The sequence below is a fragment of the Salmo salar genome, chromosome 27, assembly GCF_965601325.2.
Source record: "Salmo salar chromosome 27, fSalSal1, whole genome shotgun sequence".
Taxonomy (NCBI): domain Eukaryota; kingdom Metazoa; phylum Chordata; class Actinopteri; order Salmoniformes; family Salmonidae; genus Salmo; species Salmo salar.
This window is the reverse complement of record NC_138317.1, coordinates 25,475,048-25,502,471: the sequence shown is the minus strand read 5'-3', so window position 1 is coordinate 25,502,471 and position 27,424 is coordinate 25,475,048. Positions and strand designations below refer to the sequence as shown.

General features: G+C 45.0%; 1 protein-coding gene across 1 annotated transcript; it reads right to left on the bottom strand.

The window, feature by feature from the left end:
* Positions 1-9,650: 9,650 nt before the first annotated feature.
* snrka (SNF related kinase a) lies at positions 9,651-23,836 on the bottom strand. Its single transcript, XM_014178195.3, has 8 exons — positions 23,524-23,836; positions 21,092-21,429; positions 20,596-20,814; positions 20,132-20,378; positions 16,174-16,315; positions 13,089-13,301; positions 12,413-12,547; positions 9,651-12,216 (listed from the first exon to the last, which is right to left on the bottom strand). Exons 2-8 carry the CDS (start codon positions 21,212-21,214, stop codon positions 10,830-10,832), a joined length of 2,466 nt encoding a protein of 821 aa, XP_014033670.3. The 5' UTR covers positions 21,215-21,429; positions 23,524-23,836; the 3' UTR covers positions 9,651-10,829.
* Between the last annotated feature and the right edge of the window lie 3,588 nt (positions 23,837-27,424).

Here is a 27,424-nt window from a genome sequence, read left to right as displayed (position 1 = left end):
TGCCAGAGGCTGTTCACCTTGGAGACCTGCTGCGGATATTGTTGGAATTATCTGACTGCAGCCATCTTTCCATTTACATTTAACCAACTAATTAAATGCGGTTCTAAGTTGTGGTAACCTAAATGGCCAGCAGGAGGCTCAATAACCAAAATCAAATGGGGTTTCTATAAACAAACACATTTCCTTTTCCTAAATAATATTCTATATACATACACAATTCTTAAACATTTTATTTCATGACAAAAATGCCTCTTACATATATGCGCAAAAATACCATATGACCAGTGGCGGGAAAAAGTACTCAATTGTCATACTTGAGTAAAAGTAAAGATACCTTAATAGAAAATTACTTAAGTAAAAGTGAAGGTCACCACTGCATATGACACAAATTATAAACAACCACATCATCAGCCAATAATCAAATACTTGGAGTCTATCGGCAATAGGAAAGGCAGATGTAGTCAGATGCTCACTTAAAAGTTAACATCCACCACCGACACTCCTCTGAAATGAAGGGAGCATCAATTTCCTGTTAATATCAGAGATACAGGCAGCTATGTGATACTTTCACCACAACACTGCTGTTCTCCGTGGGCAGGAAGCGGTGTGTTTCTCAGAAACAGGTTTAGGTTTGTGATTCAGCCTGAATTTAAAATGGATTAAATATAGATTTCTTTTGTCACTGGCCTACACACAATACCCCGTAATGTGAAAGTGGACATTTTTACAAATGAATAAAAAATGAAGCTGACATGTCTTGAGTCAATAAGTATTCAACCATTTTGTTATGGCAAGCCTAAATAAGTTCAAGAGTAAACTTAACAAGTCACATAGTTGCATGTACTCCCTCTTTGTGCAATAATAGTGTATAACATGATTTTTGAATGACTACCTCATCTCTGTACTTCACACATACAGATAACTGTAAGGTCCCTCAGTCGAGCAGTGAATTTCAAACACAGATTCAACCACAAAGACCAGGGAGGTTTTCCCATGCCTCTCAAAGAAGGGTACCTATTGGTAGATGAGTAAAAAACATTTTTTTTATGACACTGAATATCCCTTTGAGCATGGTGTATCAATACACCTAGTCACTACAAAGTAACAGGCCTCCTTCCTAACTCAGTTGCTGGAGAAGAAAGAAACCACTCAGGGATTTCACCATGAGGCCAATGGTGAGTTTAAAACAGTTAGAGTTTAATGGCTGTAATAGAAGAAAACTGAGGATGGATCAACAACATTTTAGTTACTCCAGAATACTAACCTAATTGATAGAGTGAAAAGAAGGAAGCCTGTATAGAATAAAAATATTACAAAACATGCATCCTGAGTTTAACATGTTATCGGGTATGATTGTAATAGTTAAGGACTGAGGAACTTTTCAGGATAAAAAAATAAACGGAATGGAGCTAAACACAGACAAAATCCATCAGACACTGGGAGATGAATTCACATTTCAGCAGGACAATAACCTAAAACACAAGCCCAAATCTACACTGGAGTTGCTTACCAAGAAGAATGAAGTGAATGTTCTGGAGGTGCCGAGTTACAGTTTTGACTTAAATCTACTTGAAAGTCTATGGCAAGATCTGAAAATTGTTGTCTAGCAATGATCATCAATCAATTTAACAGAGCTTGAAGAATTTTTGAAAGAATGTTGCACGATCCAGGTGTGGAAAGCTCTTATTTGTATAATTGTTTTTATTTATCCTTTATTTAAGTAGGCAAGTCAGTTGAGAACAATTTGTATTTTACAATGACGGCCTACCCCAGCCAAACCCTACCCGAACCCGGACAACGCTGGCCCAATTGTACGCCGCCCTATGGGACTTCCGATCACGGCCGGTTGTGATACAGCCCAGGATCAAACCAGAGTCTGTAGTGATGCCTCTAGCACTGAGATGCAGTGCTTTAGACCGCTGCGCCACTGGGGAGCTCTTAGAGACTTACCCAGAAAGACTCACAGCTGTAATCGTTGCCAAAGGTTCTTCTACAATGTACTGACTCAGGGGTATGAATACTTAAATAAATTAGATATTTCTGTATTTCATTATCAATACATTTGCTAAAATGTCTAAAAACATGTTTTCACTTTGTCATTATGGGGTATTGTGTGTAGATGGGTGAGAAAAAAAACACATTTCATCAATTTTTAATTCCGGCTGTAACACAATCTGAAGGCACTAAACAATGAAAACACATGCATACTCTATTCTGTGGTGGAAATGAAATATTAATTACATACTATACTGTTGAATTAGACATACTATGCTGTTTTACTTAGAGAATTGTCTATTGTTATATGTTAGTATTTTTACTGATACAGGCTTGTCTTGTGTGACTTAGTCATAAATCTTAAAATAAAGTTATTTTGAAGAATAGTCTCTCTCCTTTTGGTTAGACTTACCACCACAATCCTCCCTTGCTGATCTGGCCCTGGAAATAATGTGACATGTCACGTCAAAGAGCCTTGAGTCATTATCATCTTTTCTTGTATATTTCAATGTGTATTTAAACTAATATTATCTCACAAGCAGTGTCTATCATTTACACTGATCCTGGGGTCATAGGGAAAAGGCACCATGTCAGTTCCCAGCAAACATGCCCACATTGGCACGATGTGGACCCAATGCGGGCTAAATGATTGGCCCCATGTAGGCTTCCCAGATTGGGCTGATGCACCTTTGTTATTAAACAAGATTTAACTTGTATTTTTATTACAATTTAATTCAATGCATAAATTCCCTAAGTTTCAAGCCTTAAAGGTATTTAGGGTACGAGGTACATTGTATCAGAAAGACAACCAAGTTGTTACTATCATACATATATTTTTACAAGAGAAACTTTTATGTTTCTCACATCACATTTCTGGACTTTGGAATAGTCACATACAATTACTTAAGTCTATTTTTGAAAGACTTTATCATTGGCAGCGTACAAAAAGTAAAGAAATGTGGGCATCACACAACAGAACACTTAAACTGGAACAACACTCTCAGTAACTGTTGCACATAAATAACTGTGTGCAAACCAAGCCCCCATGTATTCTAATGAGCCACTGCCTCTAGCTAGGCTTCGATTGGGCCAGCCTGTGCTGGGGTTGGAGTGGGCTACCCCTTTTTGGGCTTGGTATGGGCTGGCCCGTGTTGGGCTGCTAAGGACTAGCCTGTGTTGGGTTTTGCAGACTAGCCCGTGTTGGGCTAGTGTGGGTTTGGTGTGGGCTAGCCTGTGTTGAGCATTGGTGTAGGCTGGCCCGTGTTGTGCTTGGTGTGAGCTGGCCTGTGTTGGGCTGTTGTAGGCTGGCCTGTGTTGGGCTGGTGTGGGTTAACCCGTGTTAGGCATTGGTGTGGGCTGGCCTGTGTTGGGCTGTTGTAGGCTGGCCTGTGTTGGGCTGGTGTTGGCTGGCCTGTGTTGGGCTTTCCTGTGTTGGGCTGGTGTGGGCTGGCCTGTGTTGGGCTGGTGTGGGCTTGGTGTGGGCTAGCCAGTGTTGGACATTGGTGTGGGCTGACCCGTGTTGGGAAGGTGTGGGCTGGCCAAATCAAAGTCAAATCAAATGTTATTGCTTGTGTACACATACTTAGCAGATGTTATTGTGGTTGTAGCGAAATGCTTGTGTTCCTAGCTCCAACAGTGCAGTAATATCTAACAATTCAAACAATACAAAAAAATCTAAAAGTAAAAGAATGGAATTATGAAATACATAAATATTAGGAACAGCAATGAATTGCGACTCCACTTTGTCTATGTACTGACGTTTAGCCTGAACATCTTAACTCCATCTGTGGTGTGGGCTAGTCTGTGTTGGGCTGATGTGGGGTAGTCTGTGTTGGGCTGATGTGGGCTGGCCCATGTTGGGCTGATGTGGGCTGGCCCGTGTTGGGCTGGTGTGGGCTGGCCTGTGTTGGGCTGGTGTGGGGTAGTCTGTGTTGGGCTGGTGTGGGCTGGCCCGTGTTGGGCTGGTGTGGGGTAGTCTGTGTTGGGCTGATGTGGGCTGGCCCGTGTTGGGCTGATGTGGGCTGGCCGTGTTGGGCTGATGTGGGCTGGCCCGTGTTGGGCTGGTGTGGGCTTGGTGTGGGCTAGCCAGTGTTGGACATTGGTGTGGGCTGACCTGTGTTGGGAAGGTGTGGGCTGGCCAAATCAAAGTCAAATCAAATGTTATTGCTTGTGTACACATACTTAGCAGATGTTATTGTGGTTGTAGCGAAATGCTTGTGTTCCTAGCTCCAACAGTGCAGTAATATCTACATTTACATTTACATTTAAGTCATTTAGCAGACGCTCTTATCCAGAGCGACTTACAAATTGGTGCTTTCAACTTATAATATCCAGTGGAACAACCACTTTACAATAGTGCATCTAAAAGTAAAAGAATGGAATTATGAAATACATAAATATTAGGAACAGCAATGAATTGCGACTCCACTTTGTCTATGTACTGACGTTTAGCCTGAACATCCTAACTCCATCTGTGGTGTGGGCTAGTCTGTGTTGGGCTGATGTGGGGTAGTCTGTGTTGGGCTGATGTGGGCTGGCCCATGTTGGGCTGATGTGGGCTGGCCCGTGTTGGGCTGGTGTGGGCTGGCCTGTGTTGGGCTGGTGTGGGGTAGTCTGTGTTGGGCTGGTGTGGGCTGGCCCGTGTTGGGCTGGTGTGGGGTAGTCTGTGTTGGGCTGATGTGGGCTGGCCCGTGTTGGGCTGATGTGGGCTGGCCCGTGTTGGGCTGGTGTGGGCTTGGTGTGGGCTAGCCAGTGTTGGACATTGGTGTGGGCTGACCCGTGTTGGGAAGGTGTGGGCTGGCCAAATCAAAGTCAAATCAAATGTTATTGCTTGTGTACACATACTTAGCAGATGTTATTGTGGTTGTAGCGAAATGCTTGTGTTCCTAGCTCCAACAGTGCAGTAATATCTAACAATTCAAACAATACAAAAAAATCTAAAAGTAAAAGAATGGAATTATGAAATACATAAATATTAGGAACAGCAATGAATTGCGACTCCACTTTGTCTATGTACTGACGTTTCGCCTGAACATCTTAACTCCATCTGTGGTGTGGGGTAGTCTGTGTTGGGCTGATGTGGGGTAGTCTGTGTTGGGCTGATGTGGGCTGGCCCGTGTTGGGCTGATGTGGGCTGGCCCGTGTTGGGCTGGTGTGGGCTGGCCCGTGTTGGGCTGGTGTGGGGTAGTCTGTGTTGGGCTGGTGTGGGCTGGCCCGTGTTGGGCTGGTGTGGGGTAGTCTGTGTTGGGCTGGTGTGGGCTGGCCCGTGTTGGGCTGGTGTGGGGTAGTCTATATTGGGTTGGTGTGGGCTGGCCCGTGTTGGGCTGGTGTGGGGTAGTTTGTGTTGGGTTGGTGTGGGGTGGTCCGTGTTGGGCTGTTGTGGGGTGGTCCGTGTTGGGCTGTTGTGGTGTGGTCCGTGTTGAGCTGGTGTGGGCTAGTCCATGTTCAGCTGGTGTGGGCTGGCCCGTGTTGGGCATTGGTGTGGGCTGGCCCACGTTGGGCTGGTGTGGGCTAGTTCACTAACCCTTTGATGTCCAGGTGAGGCCTGCTCCTGGTGAACTCCTTCAGTTTCCTGACTCCCTCCTTAGAGAACTTGTTGTCAAACATCTAGAGGTTTGACAACAACATCTAGAGTGATATTCTCTGTCAGCGCTTCCATGAGGAGTTCTGCTCCCTTATCAGTGACCTGGTTGTCATGGAGCCTGATATCTTTAAGTGTGTCATTGGTCCGCAGTAGATCCGCCAGATAGCCTGCTCCCACATCGCCAATTTGATTGATGGCCATCCTGAGGTTGACCACTGTGTGGTTGTTTTTCAATCCCTCTATAAGCACCTTGAGTCCCTCACAACCCAGACCTGTCTCCGCCACCCACAGTCTCTCAACAAGACAGTCTGGGCTCTGCAAGACACGGGCTAACACAGCTGCCCCTTCTGGACCAAGAGGGGTCTGCACCAGCCTGAAGGTGCTGAAGAGAGGGAGTACAGGCAGCAATCTCCACAGGCCCTCTGTATCCCTGGGCCTCCAGATTCAGATCCTGCAGGTCTGGGATCAGCTGCAGCAGGAAGGCCAGCTCGCTCCAGTCCCTCTTGGCCGGGCCAGACTGGTCTGGGCCTCGTACAGGCAGTGGCACACGTTGACCTGCCTCTCTGGAATCAGTCTGCCATAATGGAGCTGGGAGTGGAGTAGGCTCCGGAGAAAGGGAGGAGGAGAGGGCAGGAACAGAGAGGAAGGAGATTGGAGTTGCTGTGATCCACCATGGAATACCCCATCCAGGATGATAGGGGTTTGAGGTACCAATAGCCAGATACAAAATCTGCAGAAGAAGTCCATGTGACCAGACTGATGGTGTCCACCATAGGAGAAAGCCTTTTTGATGTATTTGTGCAGGAGCAATCTGGGTCTCCACAGCGTTTTTATTTTATTTATTTTTTGAACCTATATTTAACTAGGCAAGTCAGTTAAGAACAAATTCCTATTTTCAATGACGGCTTTGTTCAGGGGCAGAACGACACTTTGTGCAGGGTGACCGGACAAAGTAATCCTTCTAAACCCCCCCCCCCCCCCCCGTTCTCATGATCATTGATTGCTTCTGTGGACAGGTGTCTTTTATACAGGTAACAGGTCCCTTTAAGAGTGTGCTCCTAATCTCAGCTCGTTACCTGTATAAAAGACACCTGGGAGACAGAAATCTTTCTGATTGAGAGGGGGTCAAATACTTATTTCCCTCATTAAAATGCAAATCAATTTATAACATTTTTGACATGCGTTTTTCTGAATTTGTTTGCTGTTATTCTGTCTCTCACTGTTCAAATAAACCTACCATTAAAATTATAGACTGATCATTTCTTTGTCAGTGGGCAAACGTACAAAATCAGCAGGGGATGAAATACGTTTTTCCCTCACTGTATAATATTTGATCAATCAGGAGGATGCCAATTTGCTACACTCTCTTCATGTCATTGTGCTTATTCTTGGAACACATGATCATCTTAAGTATGAGGAAATTCAACACTATTTATTCTATAGTTCTATGTAGTGCAAAATGCTCACCTAAAACACTTTTACTCTCATAACTAGGTAGTTATATCTCATGGAAACACTTTCATCATGCTAATACACACCTATTTCGGTCTCTTTTACTACTATCAAACACAAAACAGATCAAACTTGATCAACAAACCTTGACAGTTGTTGCGACAGTACTTCCATAATGCCTTATGTTACTGGTCTACTTTAGCTGTTACTGGCTAGTATACTAGATAATATATAGATCAATTATCTGGAAACAATTCTTACTTTCTGGTAGTCACTTTGAAGGATTCAACACATTAAATGTATTTTCTCTGTGATGGGTAACATTGACTCAGCTGCCAATCTAAGTATTATGTCCAGTAAATAAAATACAAGAAATCCTAAATGCTACCCTACCCCTATATAGTGCACTACAACTGACCAAGGCCCTATACTCCTCATATAGTAAATCACTTTGGACCAGAGCCCGATTTTAAAAGGTAGTGCACTATATATTAAGAATAAGGTGCCCTATCTTGAAAGGTAGTGCACTAAATATTAGGATTAAGATGCCATATGTTGAAAAGTAGTGGGAATAAGTTTAGATTTCAGACACAAACATCTACTCACCTAAGAAATTGAAATGAGATCTAATCTAGATCTGTAATTCTCTCTGCTCTCGTCTCAATCCACAACGTGTGGTGTCTCTGATCGTATCCACCAGTTCAGTCTGTGTGTGTGTGTGTGTGTGTGTGTGTTCAAATCATAGTCAAACCATTTTGTCAATTTACCCCACACACACACACACACACACACACACACACACACACACACACACACACACACACACTCTGACTGAACTATGCCTGAAGGTGGTGCTGAAGTATCACCATGCAAATTATCCTACTGTAAGGGATGATGAGCAATGCAAATCACTGACACAACACACACAGGCTGGCACTGCAAATAATTTATGAAAAGATCACCAGCGTTTTACTAAAGAAAGGCATCTTGCTGCCGAAACTTTGGCAATTCACTTGCTGAACTGACTCATTTGAAATGGACTTGACCCCAACCCTGATGCCTACATTCTTCGCTTATAGTCTAAAGTGGAGCCAACCCCACCCTAATATGTAACACTGACACTCTTATGTCACCTCTCTCTCCCTATCGCCTCACCTCGCCTGTCACGTCAACATCCCATCCCTAGAGAGCCGTATCTTGGCAACAGCAAAGCCATGGAGACCGGTGACGTCTTCGTAACCCTTGGAATCGCAAGAAATGATGCGTGTGTGTGTGTTCCAACCATAGTATTATGGGTTGTTAGTGCTAGTTATAATGCCTGTTGGAGCTGAAAGGTGGGAAAGGAGTAGGCTGTCCTGACCTTCTGTGACCTTCCCTTTCTGCAGCCAGTGAAAAAACACATTTTCCCATTGGGGATCAATGAAGTACAGTGATTGATTGATTCATTCACTCTCTCTATGTTGTTCTCTTCCTCTCCACTCCCTTATCAGATAGAATATCGTAGAAGAGAGTGTATGTTCACAGGTTCAGTGCGTCAAGAGTCAATACTGCTACATAACAGCCACCCCGTCATTATGGAACAGTTTGAATAGTGTGCTGTGTACAGACCCTGGGTCCAAAGTCCCAGTCAGTGGACAGATAACTAGCTAGCTCTATAGATATGGGCAGACATCCAAGCACAATGTTAGTGTGTTTCTGTTTAGCAACATGACAATGACAAAGAAACAAAAAGAGACTGCAGAATAAGAGAAAAATAATACAGAGGATTTATATAGCGACTTCTTAAAAGCCATGTCATAAAGCAGTCTTTCTTTTGATCTCTCTCTTCCTTTCACTTTCTCTCTGCTGTGAAAGCATTGCTTCCTCACTTTCAGTGACAGGGCCTAATGATTACACCAGTTAATTGTGATGACACACACACACACACATCCAATTCACATGCGTATTATACACACTTGTACATGTGTGCAATAGGACAAATAGAAGCACCCACCAAATGATGAATTATTATTACACACACGCACACACTGTGACTAGATTGCATATTGAATGGCTACCTCCTCTCAGTAACTAGGAGTCCTGGGGACAATACATGTTTACTGAGTGTTTTAGATTACTGCCACATTACACCTACATCTGAAGGACCTGCTGTTGTCTCTCTCTGTCTCTTCCTTCCCATCCGTCTCTCTCCCTCTCTTTCTTTCTCTCTCCGACTCACATTTTGTCCTTCCAATTCAGGCACACCTTCACGTGGTGTATCTTTCTCCCTTTCGTCTATTCTCTCGCTTTCACTCTGCCTTTCAACACATTTCATCTTTGTTATCTGCAGTAGCAGTCTGTGCTCGGTCATGTGTCAGTAAAGATTAAAACACCAACCCAACACAAGAAAACATCCAAATGTAACAGATTGTAACGCAACCTCACTTTCCAGCTTAAAATGTCTCTACTCGATACCTTTTCGGTGACCCAACTGGCCAAGACATTGTCAAGCGGGCGGTGACGCGTGTTAGCGAGGCAGAGGACGTAAGATCACTCCTAGTTGAGGAAGGGTGAGCAAGGAAGCGACGAACATTCACGCCTATTACACAAACAAGAAAGAAACATAACAGAATGAACATCATTCTTATTCACAACAGTTTATTTTTTATACATTACCATATACATACAGTACAGTACATTAGGCTCAATACATATCTATTGGAATATATATTGTTGTGGTTGTTGTACAATTTGTTGTGCGAGGCGGAGTGACATAGTTTTAGGCCATTACAGTGTCATAGTGCAGTACAGGTAGGGTGTTCTAGAAAGCAGTGTCATTAAGTTAGCCAGCTAACTTTAAAAACAGTCAGATATATATATATATATATATATCTTCATTTTTCTGGTTCATTTTGAAAGCTAAACTGTTGTGGGTTGTCAAGTCAATTACACCATGCTAATTTCAAATCTATATTTCTGGAAAATATGAAGTTATTTTAGAATATTTAGGAGAGTTAGCTGGCTAACTCATTGATCCTGCTTACTGAAACAGTGCCCAGGTGGATGTTTAAACTCTAGAAGTCGTCTTGTACAATAGAACACATGCACTGGCATCTACATACTTAGATAGTTAGATATCGCACAAGAACATGTCAAACACCGTCACAACAGAGCAACACTTGCAGGGCTGATACTGTTAATGTCTTGGCTTGGAACACTCTACGGGGTTGTAGTGGTCAGGGTTGGGATCAATTCAATGTCAATTCAGTCAAATAAGGAAGTAAACTGAAATTCCAAGTCCAATTTTCCTCAATTCCTCTTTATGACAAAATTCTGTCTGAATTGACTGAATGGAAATGGCATTGAGCCCAACCCTGATAGTAGTCAGGGTCTGACTAGAACTCATCACAGCTCTACTGGAAGCACTGCTAATAGAAGTACTGTACTACTAAAGTACTACTTTGTATTTACACATATTTACAGAGTCACGAATGGAGAGAGTGTGTGTGTCTGTCCAAGACTAACAACAGAAACTGTGAAGAGAAGTATCCATATAATGTAGTTGTAACAGACTGCATTTCAACCAATTACAGCAGATGCCCTGATGGTTAATATAATATTATCTTTTAGACTTCTCATTTCATTCACAACACAAGGTCATGTCCCCACCTATTTTCAGTCAGCATTAAAATAACTGAAATATGATTGTCTAAAAACATGGATGAACTAAAGATTGTCATTGTGCAACTATAATTATGTTGTTCCATCTCAGGAAGGGGGGTGGGGGGGGCGGGGGGGTGGAGAGGATGATAGATGTGGTCTATATGACTTGGCAGCAGCTGTGCGGTGAAGGGGGACAGAGCAGACCCTCTTTGGGGCTCCTGTGTATATTGACTGACATAGTCTTATCACTGAGAGGCATCTGTAGCACTCTGTTCTTCAGGTTCTGGTGATGCTCCCTGGCCAGGTCCAGCTCACTCAGCCTCAGTGTGCCCGAGGACGTGGCCTCGAACTGTGGGTCAGAGAAGTGGTCAAGGGGGTGGTGCTGGAGGTGGTGGGTCCCTCCGGGCGACGGACCCCCCAGGAGAGAGACCTTATCCAGGCTGCCTGTAGAGCCCCCCATACACATCCTCCACACTGACTGGTCCTGGTGGTCCAAGCTCCCCCCCCTTAACCCTCCTCCCCCAGCTGTCAGGCTGTGGAACTGGGAGCTCAGGCATAGGCTCATCAGCTTCAGGCTCTCCACCAATCCGCTGGCTGCTTTGGCAGAGCCTAGTCCCGCCCCCGTACCTGAGCCATCAGCAGAGGGGCTTTCTCTTCCTCTGTCTCCCCCACTCCAACCTCTGTCTCCCCCACTCCAACCTCTGTCTCCCCCACCACTGGCAAAGCTAGGTCTTCCTTGTCTTGGTCCTGTCGTGTCCATGTCCGGTCTCCGCTGGCTCACAGAGTCATTGTCATCTCTCCTCTCTGAGGTGGGAGACGTCATGGCAACTGTTGCCACCTTGGTAACCTTTGCTGGGGACGACACACCTGACGACGTCAACATCCCAGTGTGGAGGCTGAGGAAAGCTTGTTCTGGCTTGAACACACACTTCTTTCCTTCTATCATTCCTTCCTTCCCCTTGTCATCCTTCTCTACTTCCTCCTCTCCTTCCTCCTCGTGTATCTGGTTGAGGACAGGTGCACTCTTACGAGAAGTCAGTCGGTTAGAGATAGAGGAAGGGGAGGAAGAGGATGAAGATGAGGCAGCGTTATGCCGGAGAACCACCTGAGAAGGGAGAACCGAGGGAGACGAATCCTCCTCCTCATCTTCCTCCTCCTCATCTAGGCTGAAGAGGCTGGGGCTCCGTGGTTTAGAGGGGGTGGGCGAGGCCAGGGAGCCCAGCCTGAGGGGGGTGGAGTGGGGCTTGACTGGAGGCCGGAGGCCCCTGTCCTGGTGCTCTCTAGTTGAACCGACAGAAGGGAGTGCTTTGTGTGTGGTGTGTGTGTCATCAGCCTGGAGGGTCAGAGTGTGTGTGGGTTGTGTGTTATTGTCCAACTGTCTGTGGTTGAGTTCCAGTAGGGATGTTTTGGGTCTGGGTCCGTGGTGGACCAGGCTCTCAGCACTGCGGGCGGGGGACTGGGGGCCCCCTGGGTGGGAGATGAGGGTACCCCCCAAACCGTCCTCCATGTCCTGGTGCACGTCCACTCTGGTGGGCCAAGACTGCCTGAAGAGGGTTAAGCAGAGAGAGGGAGCAGAGAGTTTTAACAACATTTACTGTGGCAGCTCCCTCCCTCTCTGTCTCTACTTGTTTATTTACTGTGACAGCCCCCCCCCCGGGCTGAGTGCAGTGCAGACTGACAGAAACACAGCCCACAACATTCTGCGTTGTGTGTGAGTGTGTGTGTTTATATTTACTGTACCTGAACTGGGCCTTGTGGCTGGGGCTGGACCACGTGTGGTTGTTCTGCTCTCTCTCCTGTTTCTCCCTCAGTATCCTCTCTGCCAGCAGGAAATATGTAGCTGTGATGTGGTTATACTGGTCAGACTCCAAGGCTCTAGAGAGAGAGGGGGGGTGAGTGGGAGAGAGAATGAGAAAGAGAGAGACAGAGAAAGGTAGAGAGAGAGAAAGGCAGAGAGAGAGAGAAAGGCAGAGAGAGAGAGGACAAGTTTAGAACATACGTCAGAACATACTTTATATACTAGATTACCATAACTACTAGCTAACCTCACCAATCTCACACACACAAGCATAATCCGACAAGCAGATCAGAACCGAAATAGCGATGGCTGCTGTCAGTCCAACGGAGAAGACAGGGGTGGGGAATCAATTTAACGCGACACCAGCTGCAGAACAGGCGCTCAGAGGGCTGCTAATGATAAATAAGCTGATGACGACAGTGGGGAAGCAATTTAGCGTCACGCCACCTGGCATAGTGATGCGAGAGGACAGCCACTAATAATCATCATTACCAGAAGCTAATGACAGGACAATCACTAATAATGATCATCACAACCTAATGACAGGACTGTGTGAACAGAAATGGAAAGGAGAGGCCTTCGTAGAATTACAGTACGTTCATTTTGTGTGTGTCTTACTCTGTGACGGTGTCCCTGTCTGCGATGCCACCTAGTGCCATTCGTTGGATGATACTGCCGTGCTCCTCCTCTGATAGGCTCCTGTACGACACCAGGGGTGTGGTCAGCTTGGTGGCAGGGGAGGGGTCGACTCCCTGCAGCCAATCATGGCCCTGGATCAGCTCCACAGTGGCCCGCCTCTTAGGGTCTCTCTGCAGCATACAGTCAATCAGACTAGAGAGAGAAAAGGAGAGATGGAAAGACAGATGAGTGAGGGAGATGAAGGTACAGTTAATTAATTATGGTAATTTCATTATTACATTTTGGTTACCATAGTAACTACAGATGTTAAATCAAATCTTAATACAAGGCTTAAAGTGGAACTGGCAGCGTTTTAATTAATTTGCAGATATGAAACAAAACAGACAATCATAAAATCAGTAAAAAATATCAAATTCCCAGTTTATGCTTCAAAACCAACTTTATAAGAGGTTTTAAAAATAGGTTCTATTTGACCAAAAATGTATTCACGTATGGTAAGGCATTGTTGGCAGAATAGATTGATGCAGTTCAATGCATGATTAATGTAATTCATCAAAATATTTATTGGTAGTCCAAAAAATATTGCTATCAGGTTGTAAATCACAGCTGGGCTGGTACATTGTTTGCTGCCTCCCGATCAATGACTCAATATACTGGACTAAAACGAACGACTGTAACTAAGGCTGGGAATGTCAATACAATCAAACTATCAAGGGCAATGATCACAAGTCAATCATAACGTGGCTAATAGGCTAGTGCACATGTGTCAAACACAAGCCAATATAAAATGAGTCAACATTTGAGTCATCTACTTTATGAAATTACAGCCTGAAGGGCTTACATTGGTGAGTTCACAGCCTGCAGTGGAGGGAAAGTGTACAGACACATGTCCCATTCCTAGTTAGACTACTAAAATATTGCAGTCTGGCTTTGGTTTTTAAAGCTCGACAGTGAATAACCAAATAACAAAACCTGCAACAAAACACAATGCAAAAGACAAACATGTCGGTCTATTACAGCGACATTTGAGCAGTAGTCTAGGCTGGCTACTCAACTACAATACATTTGAGCAGTAGTCTAGGCTGGCTACTCAACTACAATACATTTGAGCAGTAGTCTAGGCTGGCTACTCAACTACAATACATTTGAGCAGTAGTCTAGGCTGGCTACTCAACTACAATACATTTTGAGTGAACCATACAGCACTGCTGCATTCAACCACACAGGTGATCCTTGCAGTGCAATTTTTTTAAAAACATGTTTAAAGTTTAAATGTTACAACAACCTATTGCTACGTTTTTGTTATTTGGAGTTAAATACTTTTTGATTAGGTCACACCATATTATGCACATCTGCAAGCATAGCAGCAAACGCTGGACAAACATTATTTGTTTTAATATGTTAAAAATGCTATATACAGCATCATATGTACATAGGTGTGCTGACTGAGTTTGACAACCCTGGGATAGTGTATCTATTTATGTAGCTAGCTATTTATTTAGCAACCTAAAAACATGGAGCCTAACATTAGCTAGGTAGCTAGCTGCTGGGAGAATGTCTTGTGATTGGAGAGTGGGTGAGTGACCGACTTTTTCCCCTCATATTGTTTTTTTGGTGGCAACAATTAGAGATGCAGGTTAGCTAGCAAGAAATGTGAATCGTTTTGATAGCTTGCTATGCTGAACTTGAACGACTGTTATCCACAGTTAGCATATCTCTTATTTGTCAATCAAATGTATTTGGCAGGGATCAAATGGGCGGGCAGGCAAGTTCCCATTTAGTTGTCTGCAAGCTGCAGAAGGACCAGCAGGCTACTATTCCCCATCGTTTATCAGTGCGATTTTGACAGCCAACTAGCTGAAGCAGTTTGAGGGGGTTTATCTAATGTTCCCTCGTTAGATTTTAGCTCATCTCACTCTGGCTAATGTTAGTTGTTGATCTTGGTGTTGTTGATGTGCATAGGTAACGGAGGGGGAGAGAGCCCACCTTTTCATGGTTGTTTGATCGAATAGGACTGTGAAGTTCCCAAATGTAGTAGGACTCCTGTGTTATTTACATAATTGCAGAAATCCATTCAGGTGTATTTTCTGGCTTTTGGCAAATGTGTTCTAATGATCTAAAGTCACGCTGTTGCTACTGCCTGTAAACACACAGTCCAGTTCAAAGTGAATGATGACAGGCCTACTGCCTGTAAACACACAGTCCAGTTCATAGTGAATGATGGCAGGCTAGAGTGCCAAATGGCTTATTTGCATATAGGCCTACTGTAGCTCTGATTGGCTATGGCGCACCGGTCTGCGTAGACTCCGGTCCTGGACGAGACAGATGTTTGTATTAGGTTTTATTTACTGCAGTGTCTATTAATTGTCCAAATGCACGGCCGCTTTCCCACTCTATTGCTATCAAATTGTCACAAATGCCTTGCTATATATACACATCATTCCCAAACATGAACTTATGAACACTTAGATTTGGTCATTTTCAAGTTCTTGATTATCCGGAAGTACATATAAAAACAGGTGACATATTCTTTGTGGGGGTATAATATGAACAGATTTGAGTAAGATTTCATGTTGCTAAAAAGTTGTCAGTTGTACTTTAATAAATAGAGGCTTTGCATCTGGAATATGACTACCCATAACAAGACCAGCCTGGTGATGGTGTGATATGTATAATGGGGACTAGCCTAGTCAGAAGCCATCTAAACACACACACACATACATTCACACACACTGTGTGCAGAGAGCTGTGGTTCAATACAGCAGCAGCAGCGGAACAATGTTAAAAATAGATTAGCCTGATGTTTTAATGGAAACATCAGAGATACACTCAACTTAACACAGCATTGGGACTGGGGCTGGGGTTCTACTGCAGAGGCGTGACCAGGAGAGGAGAGGAGAGATACTGTCTTTTTATACTAGGCCTCTCTCTCCACGTTCCCTCTCTCCTCTCATCCCCTCTGCTCTCCACTCTCGCTCTTCACACATCTATAGGCATGAAATATGCAGCAGCTACAGAGTACTTTCAAATGGAGTGTGTCTGTATGTGCATGTGTGTGACTCACTCTCTGCAGGCTGAGGAGATGTGTGATGCTACTGTATATTTACAGTCCATGATCATGGTGAGGGTCTCACTGTCGTTGGCCTCCTGAAAGGGTGGATGGCCACACACCAACATGAACAGAATCACCCCCAGACTCCAGATATCTACAGAGAGAGACAGAGAGAGAGAGAGAGAGAGAGAGAGAGAGAGAGAGAGAGAGAGAGAGAGAGAGAGTAGAAAGAGAGACAGAGAGAGAATGAGAGAGAGACAGAGAGAGAGAGAGAGAGAGAGATAGAAAGAGAGAGAGAGAGAGAGAGAGAGAGAGAGAGAGAGAGAGAGACAGAGGGAGAATGAGAGACAGAGGGAGAATGAGAGAGAGACAGAGAGAGAGAGAGAGAGAGAGATAGAAAGAGAGAGAGAGAGAGAGAGAGAGAGAGAGAGACAGAGGGAGAATGAGAGACAGAGAGAGACAGAGAGAGAGACAGAGAGAGAGAGAGAGAGAGAGAGATAGAAAGAGAGACAGAGGGAGAATGAGAGAGACAGAGAGAGAGAGAGAGAGAGAGAGAGAAAGAGAGAGAGAGAAAGAGAGACAGAGAGAGAGAGAAAGAGAGAGAGAGAAAGAGAGACAGAGAGAAAGAGAGACAGAGAGAGAGAGAAAGAGAGACAGAGAGAGAGAGAGAGAAAGAGAGACAGAGAGAGACAGAGAGAGAGACAGAGAGACAGAGACAGAGAGACAGAGAGAGACAGAGACAGAGAGACAGAGAGAGAGAGAGAGAGAGAGAGAGAGAGAGAGAGAGAGAGAGAGAGAGAGAGAGAGAGAGAGAGACAGAGAGAGACAGAGAGAAAGAGAGACAGAGAGAGACAGAGAGAGAGACAGAGAGACAGAGCGACAGAGAGACAGAGACAGAGAGACAGAGAGAGACAGAGACAGAGAGACAGAGAGAGACAGAGAGAGAGAGAGAGAGAGAGAGAGAGAGAGAGGTTAGCCCCTCTTATTGATCCTTCATATACCTGGCGAAAGATGTATAGCTACAGCTACATTTCACTTGTGAAACAGAGAATGAAAAACAGAGAAACAGTTAGAGAGAAAGAACGAGTGAGAGTAAGAAAAAGACAGAGAAAGAGGGAAAAAAGATTTGAGGGAGAAATACAGAAAGACAAAGAAAGAGATGCATGGTATTGTATGTTTTTTCCACTGACCTACATAAGAACAACCTGCTCCTACTCAGAAGAAGCATGAATCATCTGACCAGGACACTTCCATAAATACACACACTGGCCTAGGGCATCTGCCTGACCACACACACAGAGAGACACACACACACACACACACACACACACACACACACACACACACACACACACACACACACACACACACACACACACACACACACACACACACACACACACACACACACACACACACACACAGCAGTAAGAGAGGACAACAAAACATTGCTATCGCCTGTTTTCACGTCACCAGGTATTCTAGCAACCGTGCCCCCAGTCACTCACAACTTCCTGTATAACTTTATTTATAAACCCGTGGGCTGGCATACTCTGCGATAACTTTATTTAGAAACCATCTGGCTGACAGTTTCTTGGATACATATTTAAAGAGAGCTTGTCACAGTGTCTCTCTTATTAGCTATAGAACTGCTATTAGTGAGACAGCTATGTGATGTAACACCAGTCTGCATCCTCTCTTACAGGCCTGGTGTTAAGATACAACCCTCTCCCCATAACAATCAGTGCCCCTACCATTTCCTTTGACATCGCTCAACCTCTGCCAGATGGGCTACATTCAGCAGTCACCGCATTGCTGAGTGATATCAACAGCACACACACATAACCAGAGGCGTCAGCAACTACAAACACAAATCGGATCATCTGCTCAGCACAAAAGAGAAGGATAAACTAGAGAGCAAGACAGAAACTGGCCCTGCGTCTCCACTCAGTCAGAAAAATGTGAAATGCTCCCTCTCTTTCTTTCTTTCTTTCTGGGTCTGAAGCCTTGGCCTCGGTGCAGGGGATGAATACTGATTCCCTTTGTCTCTCTCGCTCTTTTTCTTCCCCTTTCAGTCTCTCCCCTCCCCCTCTTGTTTTCCCTCTTTCTTTTTCATTTTATTTCCATCATTTAGTCCCTCTGTGAGGTGTTGGTACACCAGAGGTGCTAGGAGAAACACATTATGGTGTAGAAACCAATTTCATTGTGTATTGATATTTGATTTGGATGTTGTTATCTACCTCTTCTCCATTCAGAAGATAATAGATACAGAGTGAGATATAGACCGGATAGTTGCCTAGCGGTTAGAGAGGCGAGCAACCAGAGGGTTGACAGTTTGAATCCCGGGTCCGACGGGGAAAGTCTGGTGCGCCTCTCTAAAACCTGTATATGTATCAGGGGTTGGAACTGGTTGAGGGATCAGATCCTAGAACGAAAGTGATCTATACTGTTCCGGAACAGAATCGTTATTTTAAAAGCATAGTTAGCTAGCTTTGTTCCACCGTTAGCTATGCAAACTCTTTGAAGTTCAAAGACATTCAAAGTTCCTTCATAGAAGCCGCTCCTCCGTAGGTATACATTTGTGGGCCTAATTCAGATAATGCATGTCATAACAACAAGAGGCCCAGCGCTTCAAGCAAAGCTTCCTTTTCCACCCTCTCCCTCCCCACCCGCAAAGTTCCAGTCGCATCTCGTGCCCTACACTTGTCTGTCCAATGCATGTAAATAGCTTGCCCGCTATTTATAGCTTCTCTATCAGCACTGATTGGTGAAGTTATTTCATGTCAAGATAAATGTAAAAAAAATATATATATTTCAGAGGTTTAAAAAGGAACAGAAAGGAACAATATAAATTGTTACTTGTTTTTGGGTTCGAACCGGTTCAGAACTTTATTTTGCTGGTTGGAACAGCGAAACGGAACCAAAAAATAATGGTTCTCTTCAGAACGAAACGATTGGAAAATAATGTGTCTTTCAAAGGGGTTGGGTTAAAAGCTAAAGTAAAATTTAGGTTGGACCTTGTGTTGACCAATATATATATATTTTTTTACCTTTATTTAACTAGGCAAGTCAGTTAAGAACAAATTCTTATTTTACAATGATGGCCTACCAGGGAACAGTGGGTTAACTGCCTTGTTCAGGGGCAGAACGACAGATTTTTACCTTATCAGCTTGGGGTTTCGATCCAGCAACCTTTCGGTTACTGGCCCAATGCTCTAACCACTAGGCTACCTGCACTAGGCTACCTGCCACCCCAATAAAGTGATCTTAATATTAATGTCTTAATACTATAACCAGCTAAGGCACTACCCTCTGCAACACCTCTGTCGTTAGTTGTCTGATAGTTGTGAAAGTGTCCCAGTTTGTCTGCCAAGCAAGGTTGGGGTCCATTCTATTGGGACCAATTCAGTCAATACAGGAAGTAAACAGAAATCCCAATTCCACGTTTTCAATTAGAAAAAAAAAGGTCTTGGAATTTCAGTATACTTCCTAACTGTATTGACTTTGAAATGGAATTGACCCAAAAGCCAACTGCATGTAAGGGTCATTATTAGCCTGGTCTGTTAGATGATCTAGCAGTTCACCTGGGACAGATGGAGGACTGTATGCACTGTTCCCACCGGGAAGAACACACGCTGGACTATAGATTCTGGAGAGTTTAACACAACACACACACACACACACACACACACACACACACACAAAGAAAGAAAGACAGAAATCGAGCGAGAAAGAGAGAGAGCGATGGAGAGAAAGACAGAGAAATCACAGCACCACACAGAAAAGGCAGTATGTCTCAAATCTATCTGAAGTAAAGATTGCAATAACAACCTGCCACTGTTGATAAATCACAACAAGCCAGTCTGAAATCAGTCCCTTCATACATTCAAATACAGACACACTCCTACACACACACACCCTCCCTCCCCCTACCCCCAACACAAACATAGTTCCCCCAACAGACACTCACCCACAGCGGGCGCGTCATATTCATCTCCCAGCAGTATCTCTGGAGCAGAGTAGGCCAGAGAACCACAGGAGGTGGCCAGGTTCTCCCCTGGCTGGAACTTGTTGCTGAAGCCAAAATCAGTCAGCTTGACCAGGCCCTGCTTCTCAAAGAACACCACGTTCTCTGGCTTCAGGTCACGGTGCACCACGTGGAGCTGGTGGCAGTAGGAGATGGCATGGACGATCTGGGCAAAGTAACGCTTCGCCACCTGGAGGGAGGAGTGAAATCTTCAGCTTTAGTGATGATGATCATGATATTATGTTTTTATAGGTAGGGTGTTTCAATGCTGCATTTACAATGCTACACACACACACACACACACGAATGCTAGCAGGCACAGAAACAGGCAAGTACACAAACATGCAAGCACACACACATACACACCCCTCCCCTCCAACACACACACTCCCCCACCCACCACACACCTCCTCTGTGAGTCCTCCGTCGTGCTTCATGATGCAGTCGTACATGTCCCCTCCATCACCCAGCTCCAGGATTAGGTAGAGCTTGGTCTGAGTGTCGATGACCTCATACAGACGCACCACGTTGGGGTGTTGCACCAGCTTCATACACCTGACCTCCTGGAACAGGTGAGCTCTGGCTACTGGGTCCAGTCTGGACTTATCGATCACCTTCACAGCTACCTGGAGTGGAAATAATGATGATGATTATTATTATTATCATGTTCTTCATCAGAATCATCATCATCCTTCTCCTAGGACATATAGCCTCTGGCTACAAGGTCCAGTCTGAACTTAAGTGTCACCTTGATATGGAATAATAATTACAGGATTGCTAGCCAATCAATTACTTTACATTAATCAATCAATTTACTGCCAGTAGAAAATTAGAACCAGTAGTATTCCCTCTGGACCAGAATTGCAGTATCTTCCCACAGAAAAGACCAGGCAGACAAGCTACCTTTTCTCCCGTGAAGACGTGGCGTGCTAGTTTGACCACGGCAAAGTGTCCTCGTCCCAACGTCTTGTCCAGGTCGTAGAGCCCGGCGATTTTCCCATCGTGACCCCTCTTGAACCCTGCCATGGCTGCTGGGGATTGGGATGAAGTTGGCCCTATACGCTGATATAAGATCAGTTTTGCATTTTAGAGTCTGGATAGTTGGGACGGTGAACTAATCCTGGATCTGTGCCTACGGGAGTCCTCTACCACCGTATGATGAATTTGGCTTTAGATTCTGATCTTAGATCAGTCTTCTGCTAGTGAACTGGAACTCATGGTGCAGTCTGCGTTCCAGCCCTCTGAGAGCGACAGAAAGTGGGGGTTGAGGGGGAGGAAGAGGGGTGGGAAGGCAGAGAAAGGGAGATAGGGGAGAAAGAGAGTTGATCATTTTCACACACATAGGAACCATTCCAAACACCATAGAGAAGGTTTAGGCACACACACGCACCTGTCTGATTATACAATACTGCTTCCAGATAGGTGTAATTTTCCCCTTACAGGAATTCCTGCTCTGGTGCCAAGAACCACAGAGACATGACCGAACTGTTCCCAAGAACATTCCTAAAAGGTGACTATTCAGGTGTGTCCGTGTGTGTGCACAGATCCACCTTTTTGCTTTCACATTCTCAGATCAGTTCAGATGAACTGGGCAAGGGAAGAAAATACATTTCAGATGGGTAGGGCAAGGCTACCTCAGTGTGAGGACACACTCCAACCAGACAGGCAGGCAAGCAGTAGGGCAGGCAGGGTGTTGTATAACTGTTCCAGTAGTGTGTATTGATTACCCTGTCAGCACAACTGTGACACAATGTACTATGAAGGGTCAAGGTCTTACATTTCCAAAATACACTTCAACCACTCTCCACAATGTCAGCAAATATATACTGAACAATAATATAAATGCAACATGCAACAATTTCAAAGATTTTACAGAGTTAAAGTTCATAAAAATAAATCAGTCAATTAAATTGATCCAGAGGATCTCAAACATGCTTAATGGGTGACATGTCTGGTGAGTATGCAGGCCATGGAAGAACTGGGACATCTTCAGCTTCCAGGAATTGTGTACAGATCCTTCTAACTGGGGCCATGCATTATCTTGCTGAAACCTGAAGTGATGGAGGCAGATGAATGGCATGCCAATGGGCCTCAGGATCTCATCAGGATATCTCTGTGCATTCAAATTGCCATCAATAAAATGCTATTGTGTTCGGTGTCTGTATCTTTTGCCTGCTCATACCATAACCCCACCACCACCATGAGACACTCAGTTCACAACGTTGACATCAGCAAACCGCTCGCCCACACGACGCCATACACATTGGTCTGCGGTTCTGAGGACGGTTGGACGTACTGCCAAATTCTCTAAAACAACGTTGGAGGCGGCTTATGGTAGAGAAATGAACATTCAATTATCTGGCAACAGCTCTGGTGGACATTCCTGCAGTCAACATGCCAATTGCACGCTCCCTCAAAACTTGAGACATCTGAGGCATTGTGCTGTGTGACAAAACTGCACATTTTAGAGTGGCCTTTTATTGTCCCCAGCACAAGGTGCCCCTGTGTAATGATCTTGCTGTTTAATCAGATTCTTGATATGCCATGCCTGTCAGGTGGCTGGATTATCTTGGCAAACAAGAAATGCTCACTAACAGGGATGTAAACAAACATGTGCACATCATTTGAGAGAAATAAGCTTTTTGTGCGTCCTGAACATTTCTGGTATCTTTTATTTCAGCTCATGAAACATGGGACCAACACTTTACATTTTGCATTTATATGTTTTGTTCACTGTATAATAACTGCATTATATCATTATTTATTACTAATATTTAATCATTATTGTTTTTCTTATTATTATTTAAGTAGGATATGGCAGAAGAAAATCAGCAACCCTGGCCTGGCATTACAAAGCTGACAAACAACAACTGCAGAACCCTAGCTACTATTTTTGGAAGACTAAATAATTGAGATAAGTGACTATATTTTGGGGACAAAATATCTGGCCTCCCTGTAGGCTATCTGAGTGTGCCACTCTGCCAAGGGGTCTGGTCCTTTATGGCACAGTGTTCATGTCAACACAGGACAACGCATGTGTCAACCCTTTCTTCCTCTTCCAAAATGTGACAGGCTGTCAAAGCTATATGGTGAATGTTATTTGTTACCGACAAAGAAACCCGCAACGAAGCCATGGCTTTTCAATGGCATTGGCGAGGTAGGCAAGCGCAGTGTTGATACACAAATAAAGGTACAGTATAATTTGAATAGCCTACACAGTATAGGCTGATATGTTTGTATCGGCCAAACAAGCCTAAGGTCGCCACTAAAAGCAAATACATAAAGATCCTATAGGCTACCTGTGTGTGGACGGTTACGGTATTTAGTTGACTTACCGCGCTGCGGTGAGTTGCAATGTAGGCTAATTCTGACCTTCCCGCTGCGTTCATTCGTTATAAATAATTCAATGCAGACTGCCTCGAAGAACGACCGTCGATTAGGCTACTAGGCTGTACAATGTGCTCTGATAACATCAGTCTTCAGCCTTGTCAATGGCACTAGATTTAGTTAGATTGAGCACTGAAAATAACTGCGGCTAATTCAAAGCTTCGGTGTGTGAATCTGATAGAGGCAGCAGTTCTCTCTCGCTCTCTGCTTTGGGGCGCATCGGTTCTAGTCATCTCTGACGTCAGAAGTACGTAAATCTGCAAACATCAACAACAAATAAACCACACCAGATGTATTTCTGTTTTTAAATTGACACACACGATATATCGAATAAAAACTCGAGCACCCGCATATCAATGCAAATAACCACAAATTGGGAAACTACTAGCCCAGAACACTGTGATCATTGAAGAGGCGCGTTATGCAGGTGCAGTGTGAGTATGTGTAGAGAGAAAGAGCAGGGAGGAAGAAGTGTCATTCATTCAACATCTCCACTCCCAACATTCCAGTCCTGGCCATCATTGTACCAAAGGAACCTTGGTGATAAAGTCAACATTGCAGAGGAGCCTCATCTAAGGGTTGGTCTTACTTGGGCACTCCTTGTTCTGCTCTCCTCACTCTCACACACAAACACACTTAAGTTCCTCGGGGGACACATCACAGACAAACTGAAATGGTCCACCCACACAGACAGTGTGGTGAAGAAGGCGCAACAGCGCCTCTTCAACCTCAGGAGGCTTAAGACATTTGTCTTGTCACCTTAAACCTTCACAAAAGTTTACAAATGTACAATTGAGAGCATCCTGTCAGGCTGTATCACCGCCTGGTACGGCAACTGCATCGCCCACCACCGCAGGGCTCTCCAGATGGTGGTGTGGTCTGCACAACGCATCACCGGGGGCAAACTACCTGCCCTCCAGGACACAACCACCCGAGCCACTGCCTGTTCACCCCGTTATCTTCCAGAAGGCGAGGTCAGTACAGGTGCATCAAAGCTGGGACCGAGAGACTGAAAAACAGCTTCTATCTCAAGGCCATCAGACTGTTAAACAGCCATCACTAACAGAGAGGCTGTTGTCTACATACAGACACTTTATTAATGCCACTTCAAACATTCAATATGTATATACTGTATTTTATACCATCTATTGCATCTTGCCTAAGCCGCTCGGTCATTGCTCATCCATGTATTTATATGTATTTATATGTACATATTCTTATTCCATCCTTTTACTTAGATTTGTGTGTATTAGGAAGTTGTTGTGGAATTGTTAGATTACTTGTTAGATATTACTGCACTGTCGGAACTAGAAGCACAAACATTTTGCTACACTCGCAATAACATCTGCTAACCATGTGTATGTGACCAATAACATTTTATTTGACTCACACACAGCATATGTTTTACTATCCTTGTGGTGACCTAAAATTGATATCCATTCAAAATCATATTTTCCCTAACCCTAACTCCTACCCCTAATTGTTACCCTAAACCTAATCCCTAAAAAGTCTTTGTCCTTGTGGAGACCTGGGAAATGTCCTCACAAAGGAGATTTCCCCTGTTTTACTATCCTTATGGGGACTTTTGAGGAAATCCGGTACCCACAAGGATCGCGCACACACTTTCGGCTGCTCTCTCTGTTCTATTCTCAACATAATAACAGATGTAGATGAATGACCTTTGGAGAAAACTAGGTGTTATTGCAACAACTTTATAGAGTTGTAATAACATGACTTTCTGGATTGGTCGAGTAAACATATTTATCAGATGTTATCGCAGGTGTAGCGAAATGCTTATGTTCCTAGCTCCAACAATGCAGTAATACCTAACAATACACAACAATGCAGTAATACCTAACAATACACAACAATGCAGTAATACCTAACAATACACAACAATGCAGTAATACCTAACAATACAAAACAATGCAGTAATACCTAACAATACAAAACAATGCAGTAATACCTAACAATACACAACAATGCAGTAATACCTAACAATACACAACAATGCAGTAATACCTAACAATACACAACAATGCAGTAATACCTAACAATACACAACAATGCAGTAATACCTAACAATACAAAACAATGCAGTAATACCTAACAATACAAAACAATGCAGTAATGCCTAACAATACACAACAATGCAGTAATACAAAACAATACACAACAATGCAGTAATTGTCACGTCCTGACCAGTAGAGGGTGTAGTTGGGTCAGGATGTGGCAGAAGGGAGTGTGTGTTTTATTGTTTCATTGATTTTGGCCGTGTGACTTCCAATCAGGCACAGCTGTAGAGGGTTGTGGTTGATTGGGAGTCACACTTAAGTTGCCTACGTTTCCTTTGTGTTTCGTGGGTAATTGTTCTTGTCATTGTGGTTGCACCTGACAGGACTGTGTTGGCTGTCAGTTTTGTTGTTTTGTAAATTGCATAGTGTTCGTTTAATTAAATATGACGAACCCTAACTCCGCCGCATTTTGGTCCACTTCTTCCTCAGACAGCCGTTACAGAATTACCCACCAAACCAGGACCAAGCGGCGGAAGAGGAAGGAGCAGCAGGAGTACAGCGTGATGGACCAATGGACTTGGGAACAGATCCTGGACGGAGAGGGACCATGGACTCAGGCTGGGGATTATCGCCTCCCGCAGTGGGAGATTGAAGCGGCGAGAGCGGAGAGGTGCTATTACGAGGAGAGAGAGCGCAACGAGCGCGAGAGGCAGCCCCAATAATTTTTTTGGGGGGGGCACACGGGACAGTCGGTGGAGCTGAGGTCGGAACCAGAGCCAGTCGGGATGACATTGGAGGTGAGCGAGGGATATGAGGCAGAGACTGTGACGGGGTTAATGGGGAAATTAGGAGAGAGAGAGATGAGAGAGCTGCTAGTGTGGTGCATAAAGTACGGCATTCGCCCTAATGAGCGTGTCGTGGGAATGATGTCACCTGAGGCAGCTCTCCATACTCGTCCTGAGGTGCGTGCTGGTTGTCTGGTAAAGACTGTGCCTGCGCCCAGAAACAGGCCTCCTGCATGTCTTCCCAGCCCTGCACGTCCTGTGCCTACGCCCAGAACCAGGCCTCCTGCATGTCTTCCCATCCTGGTCAAGCCCGTGCCTCCTCCACGGACCAGTCCTCCAGTGGGTCTCCCTATCTTGGTCAAGCCCGTGCCTCCTCCACGGACCAGTCCACCAGTGGGTCTCCCTATCCTGGTCAAGCCCGTGTCTCCTCCACGGACCAGTCCTCCAGTGGGTCTCTCCACCCTGGTCCCTCCTGTGCCACCTCCTCAAACCAGGCCTCCAGCGGGTCTTCCCAGACTGGTGAGTCCAGGGCCTGCGCCCAGAGCCAGGCCTCCGTTATGTCTCCCCAGCCTGGTGAATCCTGAGCCGGAGCTGCCAGAGTGGCCAGACTGCCCGGAGCTGCCAGAGTGGCCCTCCTGTCCTCCGGCCCAGCCCGAGTGGCCCTCCTGTCCTCCGGCCCAGCCCGAGTGGCCCGCCTGTCCTCCGGCCCAGCCCGAGTGGCCCGCCTGTCCTCCGGCCCAGCCCGAGTGGCCCGCCTGTACTCCGGCCCAGCCCGAGTGGCCCGCCTGTCCTCCGGCCCAGCCCGAGTGGCCCGCCTGTCCTCCGGCCCAGCCCGAGTGGCCCGCCTGTCTGCCAGGGTCAGCCCGAGTGGCCCGTCTGCCCGGCGCAGCTATCGGCGCCACCGAAGTGGGTGACGCCGAAGGTGGAGCGAGGTCCACGTCCTGCACCTGAGCCACCTCCAGGATAGGTGGCAACTCAGACAGCCGTTACAGTAATACCTAACAACACAAAACAATGCAGTAATACCTAACAATGCAGTAATACGTAAC